At 40.4% G+C, this 14,754-nt stretch overlaps 1 protein-coding gene across 2 annotated transcripts in view; it reads left to right on the forward strand.

Moving 5' to 3' along the window:
• Positions 1–14,754, forward strand: part of LOC127580765 (S-adenosylhomocysteine hydrolase-like protein 1) — a 71,639-nt gene that overhangs the window by 22,372 nt on the left and 34,513 nt on the right. The window contains exons 1-2 of one of the 2 annotated variants that reach the window (XM_052034600.1): positions 7,646–7,760; positions 14,643–14,754. In XM_052034600.1, the coding sequence (XP_051890560.1) occupies positions 7,758–7,760; positions 14,643–14,754 (115 nt within the window). In that variant the 5' untranslated portion in view covers positions 7,646–7,757. Of the gene's footprint in view, positions 1–7,645; positions 7,761–14,642 lie in introns of those variants that run through there. The other variant, XM_052034599.1, reaches the window with a different exon arrangement.

Consider the following 14,754-nt stretch of genomic DNA (forward strand, 5'->3'; position numbering starts at 1 on the left):
ATACCTGTATTTTTGAGGAGCTTTTTCCTTTGGTGAGGAGAGTTTATAGTTCAGTTTTTAACACCAGCCCCACCAGTTTTATGCATGGGTGATGACTGACTATTTCCTGAATGGGAGACTATTTTATTGGATGGATTTCCTTTCTTTTCACAGATGCTGTTTTGCTTTAATACAGCTGGGTGTGAAATGCTCCACTTCCATTGCCTTTGCTCTATACTTAATATCGTTAATAATTTAACATCATTATTAAAAAATTGATAAAATTGAAAGAGACGAAACAAATTCCAGCATTGTGCTTATAATTCTGTTACAAACTTCATTTTCAAAAACTGAAGCAGCACAAATATCATTGCTACTCAAAACTGCATTATAATAAGATTTGCATGTGTTTTAAATTATATATTTAAATTTATTTTACTCTTTGAAATAACGTGTTTAAGAGCTCTGCCAATTATTGCTTTTCTGTGCAGTGGTTACTTTAATTAAGTTCCCATCTATGATTAAATTTTCTCATTAATGAAGACGATTTATTAAAATGCACATTCAGCTTCACATTCAGTTGTTTTTAATAGGATCTGTTATTGAACCATATGACTTAGCAAATGTCTAACCTGCATCGATCTATTTTTCTGCTTGGGGTAATGCAGAAACAAAATCTTTTGCAATATAAGAATCTACTTGGTGGAATTCCTGAATAGTGTTTTGTTTCATGAAAAGTACACACTGTCACCTGCACACTTTCTTAAAACAAAAAGTTGCCAGAGCAATGTTTGACATGAGCTGTTCTTTGGGTTGTGTTTAATCAAACAGGAAAATGCATTGCAATTGTGCAAGATATCAGCTGTTGTATATTTGGGAGAAGTTTGGGGTTTCACTTTGACATGATCGTCTGTGAATCTTATGAATTATGCATACTTGGGCAGTTGTCACTTTGGGTATCCAAGATCCAGTGAGGGTTCGGGCTCCTGGGTTTCTGTGCCCAGTACACCAAAGCTGGAATTACCAGATTTATTTTCCAGGTAGTGAAAGATACTGAAATAGTGACAGAATTAGATTTATTATCACTGCCGTATGTCGTGAAATTTGTTGTTTCGCAGCAGCAGTACAGTGTAAGACGTGAAAAACATTATTTTCAGACACTAAATAGTGCAAAAGAGGAATAAAGAGGTAGTGTTCATGGACCGTTCAGAAATCTGATGGTGGAGGGGAAGAAGCTGTTCCTAAAATGTTGAGTGTGGGTCTTCAGTCTCCTGTACCTCCACCCTGATGGTAGTAACGTGAAGATGGCATTTCCCGGATGGTGAGGGTCCTTAGTGATGGATGCCGCCTTCTTGAGGTGCCGCCTTTGAGGCACCACCTCTTGAAGATGTCCTTGATACTGGGGAGGGTTGTGCCTGTGATGGAGCTGGCCACATCTATAACCCTCTGCAGCTTCTTTTGATCCTGTGCATTGGAGCCTCCATACTAGGCTGAGATGCAACCAGTCAAAATGTTCTCCACCATACATCTGCAGAAATTTGCAAGAGTCTTTGGTGATATACCAAATCTCCTCAAACTCCTAATGAAGTAGAGCCGCTAGCATGCCTTCTTTGTGATTGCGTCAATGTGTTGGGCCCAGGATAGATCCTCAGAGATGTTGACGCCCAGGAACTTGAAACTGCTCACCCTTTCCACCGCTGACCCCTCAGTGAAGACTGGTGTGTGTTCTCCAGACTTCCCCTTCCTGAAGTCCACAATCAATTTCTTGGTCTTGCTGATGTTGAGTGCGAGGTTGTTGTGACACCACTCAACCAGCCGATCTACCTCACTCCTGTACGCCTCCTTGTCGCCATCTGACATTCTGCCAACAACAGTGGTGTCATCGGCGAATTTATAAATGGTGTTTGAGCTGTGTCTAGCCACACAGTCATGAGTATAGAGAGAGTAGAGCAGTGGGCTAAGCACGCATCCTTGAAGTGTGCCTGTGTTGATTGTCAGCCAGGAGAAGATGTTATTACCAATCAGCACTGACTGTGTTCTTTCGATAAGGAGGCCCAGGTTTTGAAGCTTGTTGATTAGTACTGAGGGGATGATGGTGTTGAATGCTGAGCTGTAATTAATAAACAGCAGCCTGATGTATGTTTTGCTGTTGCTCGATGCTCAAAAGCCTAGTGGAGAGCCAGTGAGGCTGGGTCTGCTGTCAACCTGTTGCAGCAGATTACTGTGAACTTACTGGTTGAATGTTTTGACTTGCCTGCTTACAAGCTAATTATGAGTTGAGTAATTTTATTTTGAGTTTCTGTAATTCACCACCCTGGAGGGTTGTGGAGGCTGGATCATTGGAGGCATTTAAAGGGCAGGTAGCTACCTTTCTGAAAGATTGGAGAATTGAGGGCTATGGGAAACTGACATAGAAGAGGTGAGACTTGGGACAGATCAGCCATGTGTGAATAGCAGGGCAGGCTTGAGGGGTCAGGTGATTTGCCCCTCCTATCTGTAATAAATCAAGTGATGGGTGACGTTGGGTGATATGGATTGATTGGGGATGGGAGGGGCCATGACGATAATTCTGTGTATGTAAAAAAAATTATCTGAACCAAAAGTTAACTTCCTTCCTCAGAACTTGAAGTATACTTAGAAATATATCCAAAGTGTGTGTGCGATTTAGACCACATGATAACTATTTCTGCTCCTTGAGCTCCTGGTGTACTCCTATAGTGGTGCTTAGTAAAGGTACCACCAAAAAAATGACATTTTGCTTTAAATGATCAGCTTCTTAGAGTTTTTTTTGTCTATGACTTTTAAATGCTGTTATTGTACCAGCCTTGATCATTTCCTTTGGCACCTCATTCTATATACGCACCACCGTATTGGTAGAAATTATAAGTCTAAAGCACTTGACAGGGGCCCATTGTCTTACCCAAGCTGGAATGGCCAAGGTTGTGTCTGTTCCATGGTTCACAAGTAATTCATGTTCCTAAGCAGTAATTATTTTAATACCCATTTTTGATTTAAGACTCCTGCCCTCTCTTTGTTGAATAAAACTTTTGTGAAAGCAGCAATCCTTAAAAGTTCATTCCTTGGAGCTGAATCACCCCTCTACTTCAACATTATTAGTGTCATGACTAAAGAGTGCTCACCATGTGATTAATGCAAATTGTTTAAAGTTGGCAAAAAAAAATGTTTCTTTAGGAGACTGCTGGAATTAAGTGTGAGCCACCTTCAAAAGCCACTAAGCGACGCCACAGGAGTATGTGCACACTATTTTTCGTTACAAGTCTGGGCTGGAAAGATTTTTTTTTAAAAAGATGACCTTCAAAGATTTTGGTAAACTCGAGTACATGCAAACTTCTTTAATCGGCTTTATGTGACCTTTCATGTTTGCTGTGTGCACTCATGAGTGCTGTGGAATGTCCTTACTTCTGTGAACACATTTCTATTGTCAAATTAAGCAATGCAATATGGTTAAGGACATTTGAAGAGGGTAATCTCTATTGAAGGAGAAGAGCATGTTGTCTAAATGATTTTGCATGCAGTCTAAATCTTGTTACTGGTGATGCATTTTGACATGCACTTCTGTTACAAAACCATAGAATAAATTTGAATCAGATTTTTAGGACTGATATCCTTTGATAGATAGAAACATGGAACATCCCAAACAGGGATTAGTTTAATTAGGCATCATTAGCTTAATTAGTTTGGCACAACATCGTTGGGCCATAAACCCTGTTCCTATGCTGTTCGATGTTCTGTTAAAGCAGATACAATGTAGGTTTTTACCTTTTTTGTTATTCTATATGTATGAACATCAACACCAAAAAAACTCTTTGCTTCTGTATTTCTGTTTTGGAAGCATGGATGAACTCTAATAAAGTCATTTTATCCTCTTAATTCAGAGCTTTATTAACCTTGTATCCATTTTAAGGCCTATTACGGAGTTTTGACAAGTCTGAACGTCAGAAGCTTTCAAGAACTTTCATAATCAGTTAATATGAATGCGCTCTTGTGTATGCCTCTGGAAGGTTATGGGAAATAGAGTCAGGTGACTCAATCTATTTAACAGCAAAGTTTACTCAAGGCTGTGGGTGGGGGTTAGACAATTCATTTCTTAGGAAGTGAGTTGACTGTGAAACAAATTTATAAAAATACACCGGGGGGGGGATTAAAGCAAGAAGAATGTCTCAGAAGCATGTTACGGTACAGTTTTAATTTTCTTTTGCAATGTTTAACATTAAATTCTTTAAGGCTCACTAGGTGATCTTGAGTGGAGGCTGTCGCTTAATTTGCAAGGTGGGCATGCTTTTCACTTGAAAGCCTGTTTGAGGAGTTTGCTTTCAATCTTTGTACAGATATGTATAATCGTAGCTCCATTGGTTTTAAATGAACAGGTTGTCATACATTTAGAAAAGGAGCAAATCTTATTGTAAGGTTTTGCTTTACTATATCCTCATTCTGCAGCATAATTATGTTGAAAACGATCACTGAATTTTCACTGGCCAGATCTCTTGGGCAGTGAAGTCATTCCCTCATGGAGCTGGGCTTTATAGTTTGGTTCCCAGTCTTTTATATTAGATTACAGGATGTGGGCCTTGCTGGCAAAGCCAGCATTATTGTCCATTCCATGTTCTGTGTGAAATGAGTATATTGTGAAGCCATTTCAGAGGATAGGCACAGCTCTGTGGGTTTCAGCTCACTCATAGGCCAGTCTGGGAAAGGAGAACAGGTAACCTTGCCTAAAGAACGTTGGTGCATCCGGTGAACTTCTAGTGGTTCCATGGACACATGTTCTTTATTCCAAATTAATTGAATAAGTTAATTGAATTTAAATATCCTAGCAGCTGTGGTTGGACATCAATCACATTTCCGGAAGATCAGCCTAGGTTTCTGGATTATTAGCCCTGTGACAAAACCACTGGTGTCCTAGCTTTGCTGGGTGAGCTGCTCCTGGTTCACTGGCAATACGACACTGTGTGGCAGCAAGACCTGCCAATCTTCCTCATCCGTCGTGGTTCTTGTTGAGAAGTGTGTGCACACACTAAGTGAAATGAGAGGTTGAATTGAATGTGGTTGCCCCCAAGGATGAATAGGAGAGTACCCAGGGGAAATCTAATGCCTAGTGTGATGATTGACTTTCAGAGGATGAAAATACAAAAGACATTGCAGTTTCTTTTCTCTATATGTACTTCCTGATCAGCTCCTGGTGGATGACTCAAGTACTGTGCATTAAATGGATAAATAGGTGATAGGTATCTGAAGAATGAGATGTTTCAAAATAGTGTTGAGAATTGTGCATGAAATTGGAAAAGACCTAGGCTTATTGTTGACATTTTTAGGAAAACCAAAAATCAGTCATGATTAGAGGACTCTTTTGAGATGTGATTGAACAGATCTTAAAATAGTTAAGATACTGAATATTTTTAAAAACGAGTTGGGCTCATTGAGTCATAAGACTGGTTAACACATGGGAAGGTCTGCAGGTTACGACATGAAGGGCCAGACCAAGATCTTTGTCAAGAAATGCTTTTTCACGGAAAGGAGTGGTTATCCAGTTAAGTAGTGATATGATAGATCCATCAGCTTTGATGGACATTCCTTTCCGGTATTTATTTTGTAATCATGGTCTGTCTCTGCAAGTGAGTTGAACATGGGTGTAGTTGTAACTGTTGTCTATGATTAGGGAGGTGTTAGACGAGAGGGGATGGTGATGGGTACGGGGTTGCTGTCTGTGTGAATGTGGGAGTGCACACAGCCATTTGTTCAATAATGAAGGTAGTGACTGATAAAAGAAAATACAGTGCAATTTCTCGCTCCAGCATTCCTTACCTATGAGGGAAGGAGGGAAGATTGAACTGTGAAGTGGGTGGGACACAGCTCCACCAACACAGAAGGCATTGTTTGTGAAGGAAGAGCAGAAGAATGTTCTGTTGGGGGAAAAAAGTAAAACCTTTGTAGATTTGATGTAACGTGCCTTTTTAAATGGTTGTTAAGAAATATGAGTATATGGAGGGTTGGAGACATGAGACTTTAATCAGGGAGTAATGAGCAGCATCAGTATCTTGCATGTTAACATAGTAAAACCTCTCGACACTTCACACAGGTGAATCTGAGCAAAATTTAACACTGAGACATGGAAGGAAATACTTGCACATCAATGCAAAACTATGCTCATTGAGGGAAGATTTAAGGACCATTTTGCTTCCTTTAACGGTTTGAGGGAATTCTGGAGCTTGAGGCTTCGACAAGTAAAGAAACTGCTTTCTCTGGAGAGCAGGGAAAGTAGAGAATGTTATAAGGTGGCAGAATTGGAGCAACTTTGAGTGGTGTATGGATTGAGGACTATGCAAATATAGCTAGAGGCAAGATCAGCCTCGGAGAAATTTGAAGAAGACGATGAGATTTTGGAAGTCTTGTTGCTGCCTCAAAATATAGACCAGCAAGCATTAGGGTCATGGGTGAAGGGGGCTTGGTACAGATTGGGACACCATCAGCAGGGTTTTGGATGAGTTCAAGTGCACATAAGGCAAAATGTGGGATGCTGACCAGGAGTGAATAGTCTACAGGTAACTCGGACATGGATGAGGTTTCAACAGCAGATGAGCTGAGGCAGGGTTGTAGCTCTGAAGATGAAGTCTTGGTGATGGAACAAATAAGTGGTCAAGAGCTCATCTTGGGTCAAATGTGACGAGTCAAGGTTCAGTTTTGGACTGTGGATATTGGCTGTGAGCAAGATGTGAGTACCAGCTAAAATCAAATAAATTCAATTGATCTGAGCTCTTGTCACTATTTTTAATGCTTTTAATAGTCAGAAACAAATAGTAGCTTCCTTTTCCATTGACATTCATTGTGGGTGGATAGGTTGCTCCAATACAGAATGATCGTAAGAAAAATCTTGAGGAGGAGAGATGTTCAGTAAGACTTTGGAGCTGCTGTTTTGTTAATAGTGTAAATTACTAATTAGCAAAGAAATGTTACATGTCTAGTCCTTACCACCACACACTGCTAAGTCTGATTTGTGTATCAAGTTTCCTGCACAAGAACACAGGATGGGTGGGCACTGAATAGCCATGAGCTCATAGTTCAGGGACTATAATAGTTTTCATACCCATAAAATTTCTTTTGTGAGGAAATGTATCCAGATGAGTTTGTGTCCTTTTCTGGAAAAGGAAAAACAAAACTATGGAGTGGTGTTTGGCTTGGGCCTTAGTTTGAATAACAAAATCCATCAATAAAGATGTACAGACATTTTTCTTTAATTGGAATTTAGGCTTTGGAATCTACCTTAGATTTGGTAGACCATTGCTAACATCCTCCAGGTGGAGGATTAAGTCAGTAACTATCACATTTGCTCACCCAGACATGTTGCATTTATATAGCTTTGCAGACCAGTTCTGTGGTTAACAATGTCAGCTGGGATACAATGGGAATTCTTAAGACCTATATCAAAGACTTAGTTTTGAAAATACTTGGTTTTAATTTGCTTATCTAGGACATTTGATGAGCTGTGGCAACAGTGTTTGGAGCTTGTCCAGGCAGGATATAAGCAAACTAAATCTTGTAATGGATTTCAGTTTGGGAATGCAAAGTCATCTTATTTGGCTAAGTTTCAAATTGATGTCTGCAGACACACTATATTTGAAATAACCACTTCAATTATCTTTTTTATAGAGCCATTCAGTGGCCTGCACTACTGAGCCGTAAACACGAGTTCAAACGTCACCATGACGGTGGGAAACTTGAACTCCCTTGACTAATTTGGAGTGAAAAAACACTTTTCAATAATGGTGAGCCTGAAGCTACCAGATTGTTATATAAATCTATGTGGTTTATTTATATCCTTCAGGGAAGGAAGGAAGCTGTCCAAGCTCATCAGGCCTAAATGTTACCCCAGATCCACAGTTGTTTCTTGACTGAAATGGCCAAACAGGTCACTCAGTCCAAGCACTTGGGAATTGTCCATGAAGACTGACCTTCTCAGTGAGGCCTGTATTTTATGAACGAATAATAAAACAAAGAACTTGTTTAAGCTAGTTCACTTGTGTAAATAGACTTGGTATATTGAAATAGTTTGTCTCTTCTGATGCCCTGTTCTGTGTTATTAGCAGTAGCTCTGTCTGAAACCTGTAAGGAGCAAACTATCAGGAGTAATTGCATTTTAATATTAGCCATAATAAAACAGTCTGTAAACCAAGGAGTGTATGTTAATCACTCCATTTTATGTAATAAAGCATTGAATATAGCTAACTGGAGATGTGTGTGCAAAGGAAGTTTCAGTTGCTCAGAGTCATAGAGCTGTACAGCACAGAAACAGGTCCTTCGGCCCACCAAATCCATGCAACCTTTTTGTCCATCTACACTAATCTCACTTTCCCGCATTAGGACAGTTTCCTTCTATGTTTTGCTTGTTTGTGTCTGGTGAAATGCCTCTTTAAAAGTAGTAATGTTATCTGATTCAGGGAGCTATGGACTTGAACCCCTAGGACCCTGTTTATCAACATTCCTTAGCACCCTGCCAATTACTCTATGTCTTACTCCTATTTGACTTCCCAAAATACATCACCTCACACTTATTGGGATTAAATTCCATCTGCCAATGCTCAGCCCAATTTTCCATCTCATTACTGTCACAGACGTCCAATCAGAAAAGCATCCTTCCACCACACCCCTCTGCCTTCTATCACCAAGCCAATTTTGGATCCAATTAGTCAGCTTGCCCTGGCACCCATCTGCATTAATCTTTTGGACCAGCCTACCAGGTGGGACCTTGTCAAAAGCCTTACTGAAGTCCACAAAGACAAAATCTACTGTCCTGCCTTCATTAATCTCCTTTGTTATCTCCTCAAAAATCTCACTTAAATTAGTGAGACAGGATTCCCCCACACAAAGCCATGCTGACTCTTCCTAATCAGTCCCTGCCTTTCCAAATGTACATAGATCCTGTCCCTTCAAATTTTCTCCAATTTCCCTACCACTGACGCGAGGCCCACCCGCCTGTAGTTCCTTGGTTTATCCCTGTTGCCCTTCTTAAATAAAGGAACAGCATTAGGTTTCCTCCAGTCTTCTGGTACCTCATCTGCGTCTAATGAAGATGCAAATATCTGTCAGGAGCCCCTGTAATCTCCTGCCATGTTTCCCCTGGCATTCTGATGTAAAGCATTTTGATTCAGTGCTTTGGTATATCGAGTGGCTTCTGTTGCATTAGTTTCACCGAGCCCAGTTCTGAAGTGTATTTTTTATTAGCAGAATTTCAGCATTATCTCCAGCATTGCTCAAAAAATAAAATAAACCCAGGGGTTTGTAAAAATTACATTCTTGATCAGAATTTCTTTGTCCAAGGGCACAGATCTATCCTCTAGGGAATTAATTTGGAGGATAGATTTGTCTTTTATCCCTTTCAAAATCTTGCTCATTTAAGAGAAACATTCCTATTTTTTTTTAAGAAAATTTTTTTTTAAAAAATATTATTTTTTTAAGGTTTCTTTCTCAGCTGCAGATCCCCAGCTCATTTGATTCATGGTAGGGTGACATAATTGTTTATATTTTGACACGTAAAAGCTTTGACCTGCTAGACTGCTTAAACTTACAAAGGAGCAGATTATCCTTTAGCTACTTTTCCTCACAATGATCTTGGGCAATAGTGAGCAAGAGTGTACGAGCAGGGGTAGGACACTTGGTGCCTTGAGTTTTTTCTGTCACTCACTCAGATCTATGACCTACTCTATTTATCTCCTTTAGCCCCATATCCCTTTAATGCTTTTATATCCAAACTGCTCTGTCTGAGTGGTTTGAAAGAGGAATTATAACACAATGTGACAGTACTCATGTCATAAAGCTGCACTTTTTATTGCTGCAGCCTTCCTAACTAATCTCTGTTTGCTGGTAATGTTAATAACACCTGAGCAATTTTTGACCAGCCTTTGAATCTGTACATATGATATTCCGCAAATTAAACGCTTCAGTAGAAAGCTGGCCCTTAAACATAAGTGTATAATTAGAACTGTTCACATTCTCTCCTAGGCTGACAGAATAACTAGTGATGTAGAGATCAATATATAAGTTGCTATAGTCCAGTCTGTCTGCCCTTGCCTCTTGTATTTTCCCATGTTTGCATATGTTGTTTTGAAAATCATCTGAGCTAGTTGTGATTGGCTGAATGCTTCATAAAGCTTTTGGTAGCCAGTTGTCTGACAGAGGTAAATCAGAGGTATGTCAAATGAAATCTCTCATTCCTTGGAAGCATTATGTAGCAATGGAAAGCCATGTCCAACATTAGCAAAAAGATGGACTTTTTATTCTCAAATACTCAAAAGATGAGAAAAATATTATCAAAGCTTTGTGATTAAGGTCAGTTTGAGGTCAGAATACTGTAGCTCTATTGCTGACTGCACACACAAACTCTGCATACGCCAAATCTATTCTGACGTCAAGTGTTGTATTGGCCTTTGCAGGCAAGTGTAACTGCTGTGAAGATTTATTGCTGGATGTGGTTTGAGGCATAATACAAGAGATGTACACAGCATTTAAGATATTCATCTCGGAGGCCCAAACTCAATTAAAAGCCAGCAGTACAATCTAGATGTCAAAGTACAATACAGATAGATGTTATCAAAATATGAAGGCTCAGTTCAGTGTGTAATAGGTGCTGGCAGTGGGCTCCGAGTGAGGATCTTGCACTGAGCTTGCTGTGTACCAGTTAGCAGGGCTCTGTGTCAATGAGCCAGCATCAGTTTCTGAGCATTTTATTAGTTGAGGAATTGAGTTGAAGAGTCGGCTTTGTAAAATTCTGGTTAGGCTACATCTGGAGTATTGCATTGAGTTCTGGTTGCCCCATTATAGGAAGGATGTGGTGGCTATGGAGATGGTTCAGAAGAGGTTTACCAGGATATTGCTTGGATTAGAGGGCATGAGCTAGAAGGAGAGGTTAGACACACTAGGGTTGTTTTCTCTGGATCGGCAGAGGCTGAGAGACATGCTAGAAATTTATAACGTTCCGAGAGGCATAGTAAACAGCCGATATCTTTTTCCCAGGTTTGAAATGTCTAATTCTAGAGGGCATGCATTTAAGGTGAGAGGTGGAAAGTTCAAAGGAGATGAGCGGAGCAAGTTTTTTTTTAAACACAGATTAAGATATCTTTATTAGTCAAACGTACATTGAAACACACATTGAAATACATCTTTTTGCATAGTGTTCTGGGGCAGCCAGCAAGTGTTGTCGTGCTTCCGGTGCCAAGATAGCATTTCCACAACTTCCTAACTTGCACGTCTTTGGAATGTGGGAGGAAACCGGAGCACCCGGAGGAAACCCACGCAGACATGGGGAGAATGTACAAACTCCTTACAGACAGCGGCTAGAATTGAACCCGGGTCACTGGCACTATAATAGTGTTACGCTAACCACTACACTACCGTGCCTGCCCACACTACCATGGGTGGTAGGTGCCTAGAATGCACTGCCAGGGGTGGTGGTGGAAGCAGATATGATAAGAGGTGTCTAAGAGGTTCTTAGATAAACACATGAATTTGCAGAGAGTGGAGAGATATGGACCATGTGCGGGCAGAAGGGATTAGGTGTTACTAGCATAATTAGTTTGGCGCAACATTGTGGGCTGAAGGACCTTTTCCTGTTCTGGACTGTTCTGTGTTCAGCTGCATCATTGGGGGAAATCTCTGGGTAGTCCATCAATGTTTTGACTGACTACATTGTAAGACTGCCACTTGGGTGCTTCAGTGGCAAATGTCTGCAACTGGCAATTAATAGCTTGGGTTTCTTCATGGGCCAAGAGTGAAAAATTGAATTAAACAAAAATAACATGCTCCTGTGTGGGATAAATGCAGTGACTGCTTGTGACTGTTGTGGTGCAATTCTGAGAGTTTAATGCATTATCATAAACACTAGAACTTACTGCAGCTAAAAACAACATTCATTTTACAGTTAAAAATTTCCCCTCTGCAACGGCCAGGCTCTACTAAAGCTGTGATATTTTTCACAAAGGCAGAACAACTAACATCTTTTTAATTTGTGTAAACTGTTTAAGTAGTTAATTTTTTGAATTTGACCACTGAAATAATTGGGGGTGGGTTTTATATGCTGTCTTTGGCTAGTAATGCCCACATCCATTGAATAAAGGATTAACACCACTCCAGCTCTTTAGCACTGACGGTGTGGATAATTTGCAATGGCATTTTCTCAATTTCCCAAGCTTCTGCCAGTTTCATTGCCATTCACGTTCCTATTAGCTTGCACACAAGTGTAGAAGTCACTGCCAATTCACCTGATGTGTAGTGTGGTACACAACATCAGGATTTTATTTTGAAAAAAGTTTGGGGAAATAATTTGTCCTTGCATATGTATTTGGAGCCAGTGGCGAAGGACCGGTTACACTTCCACATCTTTGGCTTTGTTGACTTTGAAAGTGATGTTTCATATGAGAATAGATAAGAATTGGCTCTTTGCAGTAAATCTGTACTGATGGGAACATGGATTACAATGGATGAAGTGAGCATTTTGATGTTTGGTAATATCTTAGCAATCTTTCTGACATTGAGTATGCAAAACTTCATTATCTGGACTAAGCCAACAACGGACAGATTGACCATTATAATCCACTACCTATTCACTTAATAGCTTATTACTGCAGATGCTGGAACTCTGAAATAAAATCAGAAAATGCCAGAAACGCTCAGCAGGTCAGACAGCATCTGTGGAAAGAGCAACAGTTAATATTTCGGGTTTGGGACCCTTCATCTGAATTGGCTGATTACTACAGTGGGAACTATCTTTTCCAGTCCCATTGTTGGCTAATTTTTTTTCTCCTCTCTCCTGCTCAGTAATAACCTTAAGATTTCAAATTAACGAGATAGAGTTCAATTACTTTTGTCTTGCAATATAATAATTTCTAATAATGGGTGCAGACTTTCTTTTACCTGCTATAAAACAAAAGCCTTGCACCTTTTTCCCCACTTGCCTCAATAGAGAAAGGAAGTTACACTAGTAAATCCAAATCGGTGATAAGATATCTTTATTAGTCACATGTACATTGAAACACACAGTGAAATGCATCTTTTGCGTAGAGTGTTCTAGGGGCAGCCCGCAAGTGTCACCGTGCTTCCGGCGCCAACGTAGCATGCCCACAACTTCCTAACCTGTACGTCTTTGGAATGTGGGAGGAAACTGGAGCACCCGGAGGAAACCCACGCGGATGTGGGGAGAACGTACAAACTCCTTACAGACAGTGGTCGGAATTGAACCCGGGTTGCTAGCGCTGTAATAGCGTTACGCTAACCATTACACTACCATGCGTGCAATCTCACAGCTGACACAAAGACTGGATGTGTTTCCATTATAGAAAGCTGGATTTAACATTAAATACTGGATACTTCCAGATATCGGTATTCTAGAATACAGATTAAAATGTTGCTGCTGCATAAGCTTATTGCAGTTTTCAATAATGCAAGTGGTGATTATAGAATTGTTACAGTGCAGGCCATTTGGCCCTTTGGGCTTATACTTGCTTAATATAAGAACAAACCAGGTATTGGTTTATTATTATCACTTGTACCGAGGTGCAGTGAAAAACTTGTCTTGCGTACCGTTCGTACAGATCAATTGATTACACAGTGCATTGAGGTAGTACAGGGTAAAAACAGTAACAGAATACAGAGTAAAGTGTAGTCAAATTTCTCTGCTTGCTTATTGTATCCTTGCAAGTATTTATCTAATTCCATTTTGAAAGTCACAACTGAAACTGCTTGCCCTAGCTGTGTATTCCAGATCACAATACAGATCATAGAGTACAAGTGTATTCCACTTGTCCTGTAGTAACATTGTTTTATCATTACCTTTGGCATTTTTGCTAATCACCTTAAATTTGCTTCCTCTTGTTTTCGAACCTTCTGCTGGAAAGGCTTGGAGTTGCTTGGCTTACCCTTGATCATTTTGTGTTTAAAGAGTGGTCTGGCACTTGTGCTAGTTCAGTGCTCTGATGACCCAAGTCTTACAACCCCCCACAACCACCACTTCCCCATGTGTAAGGCAGATTGTGCTGGCTGTAATTTTCTATTGCTGATTCTGGATTATGTACAACTGTCTCCAGAGTGTGTCTGATGGAGAGTTAAGGATTTCAGAGCTGATGCATTTCTACATTGTAAGCTGACTCATGGGTGCATACAGTTGTTCTTCTTTGTTGTTATTGTGGAGAGTAGTAATCTGACATTCATCACTCCATGCAGACTTGCTAAGATTGCAAGATGATAAGATATTTATTTATTAGTCACATGTACATCGAAACATCTGTTTACGTTACCGGGAATGTGCTGGGGGCAGCCTGCAAGTGTCGCCACGCTTCCGGCGCCAACATAGCATGCCCACAGCTCCCAACCTGTATGTCTTTGGAATGTGGGAGGAAACCAGAGCACCCGGAGGAAACTCACGCAACACAGGGAGAACGTACAAACTCTTTGCAGACAGCGGCAGGAATTGAACCCGGGTCGCTGGCGCTGTAGTAGCATCACACTAACCACTACACTACCGTAATGAGGAAGATTGGGTAAATTGTCTGCCCTTCCCTATGTACTTCCACTCTGACCTACATCTGTTGATATATCTATTGCCATAGCTGTCGTGCTAATTTTGCCTTTTGTTTACATGAATGCTTTTTTTTTTGTAGCAAATCCAGTTTGCAGATGAAAAGCAGGAGTTCAGCAGATTCCCCACCAAAACTGGCCGGCGTTCTCTGTCTCGATCCATTTCTCAGTCTTCCACCGACAGCTACAGCTCAG

Source organism: Pristis pectinata, chromosome 20 (genome assembly GCF_009764475.1).
Source record: "Pristis pectinata isolate sPriPec2 chromosome 20, sPriPec2.1.pri, whole genome shotgun sequence".
Classification (NCBI taxonomy): Eukaryota; Metazoa; Chordata; class Chondrichthyes; order Rhinopristiformes; family Pristidae; genus Pristis; species Pristis pectinata.